The sequence below is a fragment of the Cricetulus griseus genome, chromosome 7, assembly GCF_003668045.3.
Source record: "Cricetulus griseus strain 17A/GY chromosome 7, alternate assembly CriGri-PICRH-1.0, whole genome shotgun sequence".
Lineage (NCBI taxonomy): Eukaryota > Metazoa > Chordata > Mammalia > Rodentia > Cricetidae > Cricetulus > Cricetulus griseus.
In genome coordinates, this window is record NC_048600.1 from 50,848,291 (window position 1) to 50,865,353 (window position 17,063).

At 40.5% G+C, this 17,063-nt stretch overlaps 1 protein-coding gene across 1 annotated transcript in view; it reads right to left on the minus strand.

Annotated features, from left to right (window-relative positions):
- The window catches only part of Rars1 (arginyl-tRNA synthetase 1), a 28,030-nt gene that overhangs the window by 4,983 nt on the left and 5,984 nt on the right, over window positions 1-17,063 (minus strand). The window contains exons 3-12 of the mRNA XM_027425224.2: window positions 16,341-16,532; window positions 15,142-15,250; window positions 14,346-14,446; window positions 13,706-13,827; window positions 11,836-11,956; window positions 8,888-9,017; window positions 6,045-6,149; window positions 2,483-2,661; window positions 1,531-1,640; window positions 477-582 (exon numbers count right to left, since the gene is read on the minus strand). Coding sequence (XP_027281025.1) covers window positions 477-582; window positions 1,531-1,640; window positions 2,483-2,661; window positions 6,045-6,149; window positions 8,888-9,017; window positions 11,836-11,956; window positions 13,706-13,827; window positions 14,346-14,446; window positions 15,142-15,250; window positions 16,341-16,532 — 1,275 coding nt within the window. The remainder of the gene's footprint in view (window positions 1-476; window positions 583-1,530; window positions 1,641-2,482; window positions 2,662-6,044; window positions 6,150-8,887; window positions 9,018-11,835; window positions 11,957-13,705; window positions 13,828-14,345; window positions 14,447-15,141; window positions 15,251-16,340; window positions 16,533-17,063) is intronic.

The window sequence follows — 17,063 nt, forward strand, 5'->3', positions numbered from 1 at the left end:
CCTGTAAAGCCAGTACCTGGGAAACAGGCTGAACACGGATTTAGGGTCAGTCTTCACTACAAAGGGAGACCCTGCTGCAAAAGCTCAACAAATCCATACTACTCAAACAGTCTCCTAGAGCAAAAGTAGTGGAGAGAGGGTCTGAAAACCTGAGTACTGGACATTATTTTATACTCAGTTTTGAATGTTTTCAGCATAAACCAATAGCAGTGTGAGATATGTTTAACTTAAACAATTTACACTTAGCATGAGAACATGACGTGGGAGCTAGGCATGGTGGTACACACCTATAATCCCAGCGTTTGGGAGGTAGGGGCAGGAACATCAGGGGTTGAAGGCAAGCCCTATATAAGGGCTATGTGAGACCCTATCTCACAACAAGTCATGTGGCTTTTGCACTTCCATAAAGTACATTTCTATGTTTTTGTAAGTTAAGGAGAACTCCTGGCATATGTGCCAGCATGGTCCTGTCCTACCTTGTCTCTCTCCTTCTCCTTTAACTTGTCCATAGACCGTTTTAGTCCTTCTCCCAGCAGGTCTACAAGGCGTACAGTTTCACCTGAACGGGTTTTAAACTTCTTCCTAAAAGACATCGAAAGTCCCATTAAAAATTCTGAATTAGACTATTCAACTTAAAAGCCCTTGAAAATGAAGGTTTGAGGATGTAGTCACTCATGGCAACACATGTCAAGGTAACAGTGTCATACTCCAGTTGGCTACTAGGGAAGGGTGCCAATGAAACAGTGCTTTCCAGTGTCAACTGAAAGCACCCAGTTTTTGTTTTTTGAAGCCTCTATTGTACTACACTTAATAGTGAAAAAAAATTAAAAAAAAAAAAATCTACCAGGCTGGAGAGATGGCTCACACTGACGAGCACTAGCCACTCTTCCAGAGGTCAGTTCCCAGCACTCATGTTGGGTAGCACACCTGTAGCTTCAGGAGACTGGTATCCTATTCTGGTTTAGCCCTTCCAGAAAAATTACTAAAACAAAAAACCCACCACACTTGCTTCTACTCTGGACTAACATAATAAAATACTATCCAACAGAAAGCAAGCCAGCCATATTTACCTTTCGCCTCAAAGACTGGAGAGAAATGATGGGGAAAACAAAACAAAGTAAAAATATGGACATCGTTGATTTACATTCAATAGGCTTCACATTTTATACAAAAATGAAAAGAGTGAATCTTAAATTCTGCTGGAATTCCAATGACTCACACTTTCAAGTTTGTGACCAAAGGTAAATGTACCAACAGTTTTGACTACACTGCCAGGCATCCTGTGTGAAATAGTCACAGTCTAGATGGGGAAGTGTGATGGCAGTTTAGTATTCTTTCAATAGTACACACTTGTCCTTAGGAGGGTACATCCCCTGGAAGAGCTAAACCATGGGAAAAGCAGCTTCGCTGACTTTACATGACAGTAATAGACTCTTCACTTTCTCAGTGCTACTGGAGGACTGAGAACACAAAGCTTCTGAAGCTGTGGGGACCAAGGCCATCATCACCAGCTTCTGCCCGTCTACTTACTTGTCTTCCCCTAGCACCACACCAAATCCAACATGGGTCACTTGAGTTACTTTAGGGTCATACCAACCAATCATTTGAGCAGCAGCAAAAATTGTCTGGAAATGTACAGCCTACGGAAGAGCAGAAACAGAATGAGGCTTGTTAGTTTACTAATACTAATTAAAAAGACAAAACTCTTCTGTGCTCAGTGATCACATGACAGTCTTGTTATAAAGTTCTTCTATTCCCCAGATGTGATCACCAAAAAACAAGACCCCAATGAAATTTTCTACACTCAGGTCTCAAAACAGGCCAAGCATGTTGCTACATGTCTGTGATCTCATTGTCTCAGAGCTGAAAAACCAGGAGTTCAAGTTCATATTTAGCTTTGCAGCCAACCTAGATTATGAGACCACTCATAAAACAAATCAAAAGAGCAATGGAGGGATTAAGGATACTGCTTAGTGTCATAGCACTTGCCTGCCATATGCAAAACACAGGCTTTGATCCTCACCAGAGCAAAAACAAAATAGTTTCTTTCTAATAAATCTTAGTTTTCACCCAAAAATGTGGGATTACAAGTTTGAGGCCACCAGAGACCTTATCTCACAACATCAAAAGTCACATGGCTTTTGTATTTCCACGAAGTACAATTTCTATGTGTCTATATGTTAAAATTATTATTAAAAAAAAAAAAACACCTGTTTAAAAAACAAAACCAAGTGCTGGATTGCACCACTGTCACCATATACATCTGTGTAGCCCTGGCTGTCCTAGAATTTGGAGATCCATCTGCCTCTGCTTCCTCAGGCTAGTGATAATCTATATGTTCAGAAAGTAGCTAAAAAGCTGGGTTCAAACCTGTTCTTTCTCCAAAGATGCACCAGTATTCTGTATGGTAAGTTTCTAGTGAATTTTTTTTTACAATCTTTAAGTGCCAAATGCAATCAGACCCTAGACATATCCAACTTACTTGTCCATTGTCCACCACATAGATAATCTTATTTGCTTTTTCCTCAAATAGTCTCTGTTTGATAGCAGCTAGGTCAGAAGTATCATAAGTAAAGCCCCCATCTGATTTCACTATGGTTAATGGTATGGAACACCCGGGCACGAAGACAATTTTTCTACCATCATCCACTTGCACATATCCTAGCAATGAAGAAAAACAAAAACATCTCTTATTAACAAAGCGAAAAAGAGCCAGCCTTCCTGGGACCAGAATCCTAGTTTATTCTAGGACCACATAAATACTTCGGCCATTCTGTGACCACTGTGTTAAGAAAATTAATCTTATATGTTTTTTGTGTGTGCGAGAATATGGTGGTGCATGGCGAATGTAGAGGGAGGTCAGATGACACCTTTTGGGAACTGGTACTCTCCACCTACATGTGGGTCTCAGGGACTGAACTCAGGATACCAGGCTTAGCAAGTACCTCTATCTGCAGAGCCTTCTCACCAGCCCTGAGGAATCATGTGATTATCCCCACATGATCTATTACCAAGACTGATTTCAGGGCATAGGTCAAATATGACGGCAAAGCTCTGCGCTCACACTCCATCTGCCCAAACTCTGACACAAGACTCCAATGGAAGTATCCACTCAGCATACAAAATAATGTATGTGCTTTGCTTTCTGGGTAGGACCATAACCTTCCTCTGAAAGGATAATAGGGCCTCTTAATGTGCTCAAGCATAGCAAGATTTAGTATCTGGACTAAGGAGCAGGAAAAATAAAACTGTGTTCTCATGCTTATAAAAACAAAAACCACCCCAAACCTCCCCCCAAACACAAAGTTCTTAGACCTAAAAAGAGACAGGAATGAACATTCTAACATCTATATTTGATTTTTGTGTCACCCATAATATTAAATCCCAAATTTAATGTTTATAGTAGATACAGTCACTATGCAATTTATGCTACCATACTATCTTACAGTTTAGGAAACAGACTCACATCAAGACTGCCTGTGTGTGAATCTCAGGTTCACTGCCTATGGGCCCTGACTTCTCTGTGCTGATCAGGGGTGGGAACAGAGCTAGGAGTACGTACTTGACAGCATACCCTGTGTCCAACCATAACTCTAACATACCCTCATGAATACTGATTTATTATCTTAAAGTATGGGTCCTAGACTCCATTTCCACATTCAAGAACCAGGCTTCAGGGCTGAAGGGTGGCTCCGTGGTTGGTTAAGAACACTTGCTGCTCTTGCACAAGACTGACAGACAACTCACAACTGACTGTAACTCCAGTTCCAGGGAATCTAATGCCCTCTTCTGGTCTCCATGGGCATGCACATGGTGCATGCTCTCTCTCACACTCAAACATGCAAACACTTACACATATAAAATAAAGATATATAAATCTTTTTTGTTTATTAAGACAGGGTTTTACTGTATAGCCCTGGATGCTCTGGAACCCAGAGGTCTGCCTGCTAAGTGCCGGGATTAAAGGCATGCATCACTATGCCCAGCAAAAAGAGGATCATGAACTATGGTGAATTTGAGATCAGACTGGGTAGGGTATGTAGTGAAACCATGTCACAAAACCCCAAAATTAATTGGGCAAATTTTTGTACAGAATGCCAGCTTAAAAATGGAGAGGAGCCTGGCTGTGGTGGTGCACACCTTTAATCCCAACACTTAGAAGGCAGAGGCAGTTGGATCTTTGAGTTCAAGGCCAGCCTGGTCTACAGTGCTAATTCCAGGACAGGCTCCAAAGCTACAGAGAAACCCTGTCTTGAAAAACAAACAACAGAAAAGAAGAGGTGGGGGGGGGATGATAGCATACTACCAAAGCCACAGTCATTAACAGATTTTTAAACTATAGGGCAAAGAGAAATGTACAGTTGAATCAGAATGTGTCAGTTTTAGTACCTAAACCCACTAACCATAATAGTATCTCACAAAAACATAACCAGACATTGCTTGTATTCTTGAAGATCAAAATAAAACAGAATGAATGAATTCTCTTTTTAAAAAAAAATACAGGCAGGCACGCTTTTAATCCTAGCACTAGAGAGGCAGAGGGCGGAGGATCTAAGTTTAAGACCAGCCTGGTCTACAAAGCAAGTTCCAGGACAGCCAGAGTTGTTACACAGAGAAACCCTGTCTCAAAATACAAAAAACAGCCAGGCATTGGTGGCACACGCCTTTAATCCCAGCACTTGAGAGACAGAGGCAGGCCAATTTCTGTGAGTTCGAGGCCAGCCTTGTCTACAGAGTGAGTTCCAGGACAACCTCCAAAGCAATACAAAGAAACCCTGTCTTGAAAAATCAAAACCAAAACACCAGACAGAAACAGGCATTGTGGTTCATGCCTATAATCCCAGCATTTAGGAAAGCTGAGGAAAGAGAATCATAAGTTTGAGGCTGGCCTGGGATACAAAGTGAGACTGTTAAACTAATAGGATGAATTCTATCAGACAATTCTATAATCCTTCTTTAACAAGAAATATATGCAGGGATGGTAGTGCAATGCCCGTAATCCCAGTACTCTGGAGGCAGAAAGTGGAGAAGTGTCATAAATTTGAGGCTAGCATGATCTATACAGCAATTTCCAGGCTAGCCAGGGTTCCTAACAAAGCAAGAAAAAAGTACACAGGAAAAAGAGGGCTATAATATATTAACAGAAGACAAGTAAATGTAATATTCAGACTCTAAAAAACAAAAAAACAAACCAAAAAACAACCCTGTGATTAAATTTTGAAGCTGGACATAGTTCAAACATACATTTGGGAAGGTGAGGCAGGAGGACAATGAATTCCAAGCCAGCCTGTGGATTCAGAAAGACCCTATATTTGAATGAACAAATGAACAAATGAATGAACTAAAATAAATCCCACTGGGACATCTGAATTGTCTATTGCATGGCATTAAGACATTATTGCTGGAGCTGACAGCATAGCGGCAGAGTGATTGCCTAGCATAGTACAAGATACAAACAAATCCTTAGGTTCAATCAAATGGAGGATAGGAAATTTTAATCAAACATGATAGTTTATACTTGTCATTGAAGCATGGGGAGACAAAGACAGGACAATTATGAAAGTTCAAGACTACTGTAGTCTACCTATTTAATTCCAAGCCTGCCAGGGCTGTATAGCAAGACCCTGTCTTTATCACACAGACAAAAAGAAATTAAGGAATTATTTTCTTGGTGAATAATGATACTACAGTTATAGCAGAAAACAGAAAGCACACGTTCTTTCAGGGACAGAGTGGTAGATAAAATTATGTAAAAGAACATATATTTATATTTTTTTCTGTTTACAAGTTTCAGTAAATAAAATAATAAAACAAGTTTAAAGAATGTAATGCTGGAGGCTGGAGAATTAGCTTAGTAGTTAAGAGCACCTGTTTCTGCAAAAGACCCAGGTTCAATTCCCTGCACCCACATGATGGCTAGCAACCATGTGTAACTCCAGTCCAGCTCTCTTCTGATCTTTGCTCATACACACACAAACAAAAACTCATATGCATAAAAATAAAACTAAATAAATATATAAAATGTAAAAGAATGTAATGCCTACCTTTATCTTCAAATTCTTTAACGATATCCTTCATCCTATCTTGATAGAAGGATTCGCCTCTTTCTATTAAAGTGATGTCCAATGCATCGTAGATTTTATTAAACTCTAGAAAATACCAAACACAGTAAATAAACATTTAAGCAAGAGGAAAAACACATCTAGAAAACTTGTTATCTGTAACACAAAAAGATACTAATTATATTGAATATGTACAATACAGAATAATACATATGCTGCCATTTGGGAAGACAATATGGGACCATGCATAGGAAAACACTGGGCCTTAGGATACAGCTCTGTGGCACAGCACATGCTTAGTCATTGTGAGATCCTGGGTTTAACATGTAGCAGCCTCTCCTACCTCCCAAAATATCATCACCATTTTTTTTTCTTGCTTACCTATCTATAAGAAAAACATCCTTCTTATACAACTCTTAAATGAGGGTTACAGTGCAGCATTTATGAGCCCTGGTTCAATCTTCAGCACCAAATCAACTACGCATGCTTACGCACACCCACGATCCTAGCCCAGGTAAAGGAAGCAAGAGGATCCTAGCCCAGGTAAAGGAAGAAAGAGGATCAGAAGCAGCCATTTTGAAGATAGCCTGGGCTACATGAGACCATTTCTCTAAAGAGATAGGAACTCAAATGTGGTATTCTGGATTGTTAGCCCAAATAAGAAAATCTAGAATAGGAGGGATACATGAGGCCAGGAATTCAAGATTATCTTGAACAAACCAGGAAGACCCTGTCTCAATCAAAAATAACCTGGGCACAGTGGTATACTCTCATAATTCTAGCATTAGGCAGGAGGAACAGTGAGTTCAAGATTAGCCTAGGCTACATAGAAAGTACCTATTCAGAGGCAAAACACCCCCCCCCCCCCCACACACACTAAAATGTATTTACAAAAAGGAAAAGCTAGGCTAGACTGTGAATGCCTTTAATCCCAGCACTCAGGAGGCAGAAGCAGGCTGGAATTCCTCATGTAGCCTGGTCTACTTCATGAGTCCCAGGACAGTCAGGGTTATGCAGAGAGATGTCTTAAAAAAAAAAAAACAAACAAGCAAACAAAAACCAACCAACCAAACAAACAACAAAAAAACAAACAAAAAACCCACACCTAGTTGGTGATTAAAAATAAATTTTATTGAGGGCTGGGCATTGGTGGCGCATGCCTTTAATCCCAGCACTCGGGAGGCAGATGGATCTCTGTGAGTTTGAGGCCAGCCTGGTCTCCATAGTGAGAGACCAGGATAGGCTCCAAAGCTACACAGAGAAACCCTGTCTCGAAAAACCAAAACAAACAAACAAACAAATAAATAAATAAATTTATTGAATTTTCTGTTTGGTACCCCTCACTTGTTTCTCAGTTATCAGTGATACAGTATTTAATGCCTTAAAATCTAGGTTGAAGGGTGGTGGTGGTGCACGCCTTTAATCCCAGCACTTGGGAGGCAGAGGCCAGCCTGGTCTACAAATCGAGTTCCAGACCAGCCAAGACTGTCACAGAGAGAAACCCAAAAAAACAAAGATCTAGGTTGCAAAGCAATAATCCATAATCTTTGTAGAAGACCTACTGGCAATTTTCATTCATTTACCAGTCAAAGTGACACTTTAAATTAATTTTGTCAAAGCACACATGGTAGCAAATGCCTGCAATCCCAGCATTTAAGGGGCAGAGGCACTATGAATTCAAAGCCAGCCTCAGACTGAACTGAGACAAAGATACAGAAAGCCTTGTCTCAAAGGACTGATACTTGATTTTGATCCTTGGAACACATATAAAAACCTAGATACATGGGCTGAGCAGCTAAGAGCATATACTACTCTTGTAGAGGACCCATGTTCAGTTCCCAATACTGTTGGGACCCAAAAATATCAATTATGATATAATAATAGATATCTTCTGATACTCTCCCTCTTGGAAAACTACTTAAGTGGCCTCTTCAATAAACCGTGGCTTCTCGGCACCCACCGGGAGCCCTCCTGAGATGATCTGATATTTCCTGTCTCATCTTTAACATTTAACTTCCCCAAGTCCACACACCCCCACTCAGAATAGGACATGGGCCTGTACGGCTGGCTTCGTTCACAGCCCTGAAGACAGCAGTCTGGAAAACAACACCTATGTCAGTAGATTCACAATGACCTGTAACCCAGTTCCAAGGGATCCAACACCTCCCTCTGGCCACTACAGCCACCAACACTAGTATGTACAAACACATGCATAATTTTAAATAAAATAAATCATATGCGGGGAATGGTGGCACGTGCTTTTAATCCCAGCACTCTGGAGGCAGAGGAAGGTGGATCTTTGTGAGTTCGAGTCCAGTCGAGTCGAATACACAGTAAATTCCTGGATTTGGTAGTGTGTATCTGTTCTTATTATGCTACAATGAGATAGATACTGGTTTTTTGTTTGTTTGTTTTTCCAGACAGGGTTTCTCTGTGTAACAGCTCTGGCTGTCCTGGAACTCATGTTGTAGACCAGACTGGCCTCAAACTCAGAGATCTGCCTGCCTCTGTCTCCTGAGTGCTGGGATCATCACTTGGCTTGCTACAATGAGATGAGATAATTATGGCCAGGATAGCATGGAGAACAGCACGAAGCATTGCAGAAACAATAGAGATCCTGCCCCAGTAAGGAGAACAGACTCCTTAAAGTTGCCCCTGTCCTCTGATCTCCACTTGGGCTGTTTGAAAAGCACACCCATGAATTCACACAATTCATGAAAGTATATGGGAGGTTTGAAGAAACAGGCAAACAAAAACACAATATCCCAATTACGCAGTCTAGTATCAATCCTGAATAAAAACACAAGCTAGCTAATGAGACTCACCTGCACGGGAGACGTCACAGATGAGGTTCCAGGCCTTTATGAAATCTGGGTCTTTACTCTGCAGTGAAACAACACACTGATAGGCTCGCTTCTTAAATTCCTCCTCGGTATCAAACCTCTTTTTAGATTCCTATTTAAAAAATTTGTAAGATGTTAGGCTGGGCGTTGGAGGCACATGCCTTTAATAAAAAATTTTGTAAGATGCAATCCTGTAGTTCTAGATGAAGAATGTACTCATTTCTGAACATAAGCACACACAGTAAGAAACAGACAATTAAGAATACCACTAGTGCTCTACATCAAAGCCAAGAATCCGGAGATCCTAAAAACAAACACAAAACCAAAACAAATCAGAGTAGCCAGGTATGGTGGTGCTTTAATCCCAGCACCAAGGGGGCAGAGGCAGGGGGACATCTATACAGTGGATTCCAGATTCCAGACAAGCTATGGACACAGTAATACTCTGACTCTATAACAAAAACCCCCAATCTAACCAACAGAAAAGCACATCCCTGCAAGAATTCAAGAGTTGGACATAGGTGAACTGGGGAGACATGTTTGTGGATAAAGTGCCCATCCTACACTCAAGAGAACTAGAGTTCCATGTCCAGAACCTAAGCACAGCTGTGCGGTCTTAACAGCCACCAATAATCTATAATTCTGGCAGAGATGTGGGGGATGGGAAGCTGGCTAGCTAGACTACATAGAACTCAAGAGACCCTATCTCAATAAATACTGACCAAGGAAGATATCAGGTGTTAACTCCAGCTCTCCCTCCCCCTACTTTTTTTTTTAATGAAATGATTTTTTTTCTTAAAAATACAAAACTCAGCTGAGCATGTAGCTCCACTTGTAACCCTCACATTCTGGAGGCAGTCGGAGTACCAACTTTACAGGCCAGCCTACTCTACAAACTCAAAATCAGAGCCACAAAACCCCGCAGTGCTTCACTTTTGTTTTGGTAGCACATGCCTTTTCACTTCAGGGTGTGCGTCCTAGTGTTTCTTTGCAAATACATCTTTCAACTGGGGCTAAAACAGAAAAACAAAGGAACTGGGACTGGATGATGATTTAACTGGTAAAAAATCTTGGTGCCTAGACTAAGCATAATTTCCATGACCCACATGGTAGGAGAAAACTGACACCCACAAGTTGTCTTTTGGCTTCAGTGGGTACCACAAACATGTGTGTATTTCCCCTACTTTAGGCATACAAAACAAAAACAAAAAACCCAAAAAACAAAAAAACTCAAACTTTAAGAAATACTGGAAAACTGATTTATTACCAAATCAATAAATTTTAGCAATGTACTGCAAAATCACACTTATTAGCAAATCTGTTTCACTATATCCAAAAGCAATTCTAACATGATTATTTTCCTTGTTTGCAAATTTTTACTAGAAAATACCAAAACTCAAGTATTTGCTTTTTATCTAGTAGCCTTATTTTTGGTTTATTCATCATAAGAATAACAATTTTGAAAACACAAGACTGTAGGCACAATACTACTTTATGGGAAAGAGTCACAGAAAATTTACAGTAGATGAATATAAACTGCAGCACACCAATCCAACTCTGATCAAAGTCACCATACAATAAGGAGCTGCTGGACTCACTATTACAGTTGAGGTTAACTTTGAACTCTAGATCCTCCTGCCCCCACCTGCCCAGTGCTGAGATTACAGTCATTTGCCCAGACACCCAGGCATCTGTTTGTCTTTTAAAAACTGTCTAGCAAGATGGCACAGTGGGTCATGGTGTTTGGCTGCTGAGCCAGTGTTCAACCCTAGGACCCACAGATGGAGAACTGATTCATACGGGGTGCGCTTGGACCTCCCTCCACACACAGGCCATGATGCATGACCTATTCCCTAACATACAAACATAATAAATAAAGATGAAAATATTCAAAATACTAATTAAAAAAAATCAAATCACCACCACCACCACTTGGGTTTTAGCCAGATGTGATGGCTTATGTATAAACCAAACTCTTGAGAGGCTGAGGCAGAAAAACTGCTATGAGTTTAAGAGTGGCCAGGGTGAGTTCCAGGTCAGCCTAGGCTACACAGAGACCCCATTTCAGAAGAACCCATACACAACAATACAAAACTCAAACTGTTCTTACCCACTTACACTACAATGTATAGCAGGTAATGTGGCAAGAATTCATTTCAAAAATAATTACTTTTAACTTTGTTTTATGTGCATTGGTGTGTGTGCATGTGTGTGTGTGTGAGGGTGTCAGATCCCTTGCAAGTGGAGTTACAGACAGTTGTGAACTGCCATGTGGGTGCTGGGAATTGAACCCAGGTCCTCTGGAAGAGCAGCCAGTGGTCTTAACCACTGAGCCATCTCTCCAGCACATTAATTTTTAACATATTAATAAACAAAGACACGCAAAAGGGTGGAGGACAGCTATTTCTATGATTACACTCAAAAGTAAATACACGCCAGAGTGCTTTTTCCAAGCACACAAAACAAGCAAGTATCTAAGAGTAAAAAAAGAATTCAGTTTTTCAAGTAAGTGAACTTTGTGAATCACTTTATTTTTACTCAGTGCAATGCAGCATTATCAAGGTAGCCACTGTATGTGGAAACCTATGATGGTCAAGCACTTGTCTTTAAAGATTTTATTTGAAATTATGCATATGTGTGTTCTTGTGTGTGGGTTTGTGTACCTGGGTGCAGTGGTCTTGGAAGCCAGAAGAGGACATCAGATCTCTACAGTTAGAGCTAGAGAAGCAATTCGGAGTCACCTGTCAGTGGGTGCTGGGAACAGATCTCAGGTCTAAACCACTGGACCATCTCTCCAGCCCCATTTGATAATAATTCAGTATTTTACCAGTTTTCACTTTACTCTTTTCAGTACACAGTAACTTCAACTATGTTTTGAACTTCCTTTGGGACAAGGGTAGCAGACATACAATAATACAATTGTGCCATACCTTATAAAAGGCCTGAAGATCCCCAATAGGAGGTGAAACTGTGAGATAATCTGGAAATTGATCTTGCAGATGAGCGATGAGCATGCCAAACTGGGTCCCCCAATCTCCTACATGATTTAACCTAACAGCAGAGAATGAGAATTAAAAACACAAATCTGTAGAGATTAAATGAAAAGTGTATTAGAAGCCATTAACATCTAAGTGTCAACCTGCCACTCTAATGGCTGTTTCCTCAATGGGATTGCTAACGCCAAGGCGAAGTCTTGGGCTCTTACATTCATTCATTCTGTGTAACTACTAGCAGCTGAATAGGGTGAGAACTTATGATTTACTGAATGAATAAATTTCTAATGGGCCATGAACTGTGTATTATGTAGCTAACTAAGAACATTATAGCTGAGCCAATGTTAGTCATTGCCACTAAGCTTGAAGACCTGATTTCAATCCCTGGAAGGAGACAACCAACTCCCATAAGTTGTTCTCTGACCTTTATTAAGCATCATTCCCCAAAAGAAATACATGTAATAAAAGAAAGAAGGATGGGAGAAAATGTAATTTTCAGTCAATTACTACAGGGGACTTAAACTAAATGGCTCCAAAATGCCAATGTGTAACATCCTTCCACCTCTGTCTTTAGAGACTGCTCAATAATGTGTTTCCTTTGCTGAGCTAGCTTCTTCACTACTGCCAGGGCAATCTTTCAGATCATATGGCTCCATTAGTTAGAATAAAATCCCAGTTTCCTACCATGGCCTACAAAGCCCAACACATACACTTCTTGAATAGGCCTTTCTGACTACTAGAAGGTAAGTTCTTGTTATATATGAAGCACTTAAGAAATATCTGTGGGGCCGGGCATTGGTGGCACACACCTTTAATTCCGGCACTCGGGAGGCAGAGGCAGGCAGATCTCTGTGAGTTCAAGGCCAGCCTGGTCTCCAGAGTGAGTGCCAGGATAGGCTCCAAAGCTACACAGAGAAACCCTGTCTCGAAAAAACCAAAATTAAATAAATAAATAAAGCTATAAAAAAAAAAAAAAAAAGTAGTATCTGTGGAGTGCTGGAGAGATGACTCAGAGTTTAAAAGCACTGACAGCTCTTCCAGACATCCTGGGTTCAATTCCCAGCACCCCCATGGCAGTTTACAACTGTCTGTAACTCCAGTTTCAGGGGCTCTGACACCTTTACACAGACACACATACAAGCAAAACACTGCTGTGCATAAAAAAGTATCTGTGAAGGCTGGAGAGATGGCTCAGTAGTTAGGAAGAGCACCTACTGCTCCTGCAGAGGACCTGGGTTTGGTTTCCAGTATGGCAGTTCATAACTGCCCTTTTCTACAGTTCCAGGTAAATACAATGCCCTCTTCTGGCCTCTATGAGTACTGCATGCATATGATACACAAACTAATTCAGGGACACACACAAATTTTTTAATACAATAATTTTTATATAAATAAATACATTTGTGGAATGAATAGATGTACCCTTGGATGTCTACAAATAGGATGTGAAAAGTTCAGATGTAGTGTAGGGCCCAGGATATATTTTCATTAAGATTTATTTTTATTTATGTGTATGTGCATATGCAGACTAGACCTATGGAAGACAGAAAGCCCTGGAGCAGGAGTCACAGGCAGTCATGAACCACATGATGTGGGCATTAGGAACTCAGCTTGGGTCCTCAGCAAGACCAGTGGGTGCTTTAACCCACGTGCCATCTCTCCAACCCCCAGCGTATATTTTTAAAAGCTTATTGGGTAAGTGACTACAAAACATAACTGAGCTTTTGAGTCCAGGTGTTGAAGATACTTCAAAAATGAGATGTGTTATTTTTAATAGGAATTTCCAAACAAAAGCAAGAGAACTCACCTTAGCACATCATATCCTGCAAATTCAAAGAGTCGGCTCATACTTTCTCCTATGATAGTTGACCTGAGGTGGCCAACATGCATCTCTTTAGCTATGTTGGGAGAGGAAAAGTCAACTATAACCTAAAACAGAAAAAGATTTTTAAAGGGGACATAAATATTTTATCATGCTATCATCTAAAAGTAAGTCTTAACTATTAGTCTAGATTCTAATTCATGCATATTAGATTTTCTTTTGGCTCTAATTGCATATTAACTGATAAAGAATCAAATTAATTTATATAAATTATTATTCAAGAATACTATTCATCATAAGTGTATATGTAGCAGTTATAAATCTTAAATGCCTATGGAGTGAGATTAAAAAATTATAAAACATGGTGGGTGGTGGTGGCACATGCCTTTAATCCCAGCACTCAGGAAGCAGAGACAAGCTGATGGATCTCTGTGAATTTGAAGCCAGCCTGGTCTATAGAGTGAGTTCCAGGACAGGCTCCAAAGTCAGAGATAACCTGTCTCAAAACCAACCAACCAACCACACACACCAGAAACCTGCTTCCCAGTTACATACACTCATCTCAATATGAAGTGAAGGTCATTCTCAATGATGGCATTTGCTATACAAGTATTAGTGCACATACCTTTTTATTTTCTCCAAGAGCAGGTAGTTGAATTCCATTTACTAGGAGATTGGTCAACTGCTCTGACACAAAATCCTTTCTCAAGTGGACATTAATGAAACCTAAAAAAGTAGTAAAAAGTCATCAGTCTCCTATTTTGGATTTTCTCCGTTTCAATTATGCTTGCTCTAGAAAGTATGATAGAGCCTCGGCAAAACTCTTAAGGATTCTAACAGCAACCAAGACAATTACTCAAGTCCTTCTCTTCTGAAATCCTGTCTCAAACCATTGCCCCCACCCAGCTGCTGCGTATTACTCCAGCCCATCCACAAATGGTTGGCTCATCTCTTAGAAAACAGAAAAGGCCCTTCCGTTGCAGGCTTAGCCGTTACCTAGCCCCTTTGCTGATAAAAACCTGAATCAGTGGAAGGCAAAGTAACCCATCCAAGGACAAGTCACCAAAATGGTAGCTTGTAATTTAAAACCCAGGTTGTTTTAACCAGTTGGCCCATGACATATTAAATGCCTGGGCTGGGCTGTCCATATCATGCTGCCTCCTGAGTACATGTGATAACAGGTATCTGTCACCATGCTCAGAAACTTTTTTTAAAATTAATTTTGGTAGCCATGCTAGGATAAAGCTCAAAGATCTTGTTATATATGTTAGGAAAGCACTTTAGAGCTAGAGTTACACCCCCAGACCCAGCATTGAAGTTTTAAACCTTTTTAAATCTCAAAAAAAAAGAAAAAAAAAAAAAAAAAAGAAAAAAAAGCACTTATCATCAACACAGGTGTTAAGAAAGCTAGCATATCATACCAGGACCCGCAATTTCAACTCTGTCAATATATTCATTGTTCGGCAGGTGTTTGGTAATGTTTTCTGCAATTCCTCTAGGATTAACTTTCTGTTCCTTTGCTTTGAGCATCTACAACACAATGTGAAAGAATTCATTAGCACCACCTAGCAAGTTCCTAGGGAATGTGTCACTGACTAAGCATGAGCTATACATGATCAAGAAGTAGAAGCAAAGCCCAACCACCTGTGAATGGATAAACCAGAGCATCACCAGAGCCAAGAACCATCAAAACATGTCCAAACCACATGCCCACACTAAAACCAGCTTCATACTCCCCACCTCTTAAAAGACACAACAGAGCCTACATCTACAATGCCTCAGCCAGCATATCCACTCTTAATTCCAAGTCATGAAACTGTCTACTATTCATAAGCAGCACTCTTGGGCTGTGAATGTGGCTGAGTGGTTCTGCCTCCCTGGGTTGGAAGCCCAGCATCAAAAAGAAAATTAGCAAACAGTAAGCTTACAGGAGCATTAGAGAAAAAAGTCCCAATCAACACAGAAAGTGAAAGAAACAGATATGGGTCATGTGGAGTCAGACCATGTAGCAACTGCAAATAAGGAACTCCTCCACTTAAAAGGAAACATGGCTGTTGGAGAGGCATATGTCAGAAATCCTAGCATCTGAGGGCTGAGGCAAGAGACATGGTCACAAAGTGATGGTTCTCAAGAAACCAAAATAGAAAAGGAAAAACAGACCACAATGTCTGCTTCAAAAACATCCTAGCTATAATAAGTGACTGATGGTGGTGATCTTCAGCAATATGATTCTTCTAAAATAAAAAAAAAAAGGGCAGGTCATCCGTGTAACCCAGGCTGCCCTTTACTTGTGGCCATTCTCCTGCCCCAGCCCCTGGAGTGCTGAGATCATAGGCATTTGTCACCATGCCTGGTTTTGCTAACTTTTGCTAACTTTTAGTTTCACTTTCCAAATGTCATTAACCTCACACATTAATCTACAACACAGCAAGAAGCACCAAACAAAACAATACAAATCCAGCTCTCTCTGAGCTACACCCTAGTCCCATGTGGGAAGTGCCCCCTTTCTTAAAGATACAACAATTTACTGTTATTTATGTTCACAGGACTGATGATGATGTGTATGAGAATCAAGACAACCAAGGTCAGGCCAAAAAAAAAGTATATACATATATACTACCTGAGAAATACCCATTGCACTATTACATTGATAGTCTCCAAACTTGGGCTGCTGGCTTGGAGTTACGACCAGAGGAGGGTTGTCCAAGTCTGGGTATGCAGCCTTAATAGCACAGCCAAAGACATCCTGTAGGCGGCTGTTGATGTTAATCATATTTTTAGTTGGTCGTCTTCTCTTTTCTGCCTGAAGACTCTGCAGGGAAAGAACATTGGTGTCTTAATAAAGCAGTATACAACATCTCACAAAACTCCAAATATGTTGAGAAAAGCCAGGATGGGAATGCTCAGATCTGAACAAGGTTCTAAGACATTCAGGGGAAATATTGATGCTGTCTATTCTGTATTTGCCTTAACAGAACACAAACAGTAAAAAGTGGTGACTGAATAGAGAAGAGACCAGAGTGAGGCCCAGTACCCGGGGAGGCAAGGACAGGCAAATCTCTGTGAGTCAAGGCAAACCTGGTTTACATAGTGAATTCCAGGACAACTAGGGCTCTACATAGAGTCTCTGTCTAAAAAAAAAGAAAACAGAAAAAGTGAGTGCTGAGCTACCTCACACCAAGCACTGGCATCAAAAGCTCAATGGATAAAACATCGCTCAGATCCTCTCCAAAATGACAGCACTATATCAGAAAGACCGGCTTTGCATCGCTATAAATAACCCCTGGGTCAACTCCTACTTGTTATTTCTCAGCAGCTTTTAAGTGGAGCATATTCACTTAAG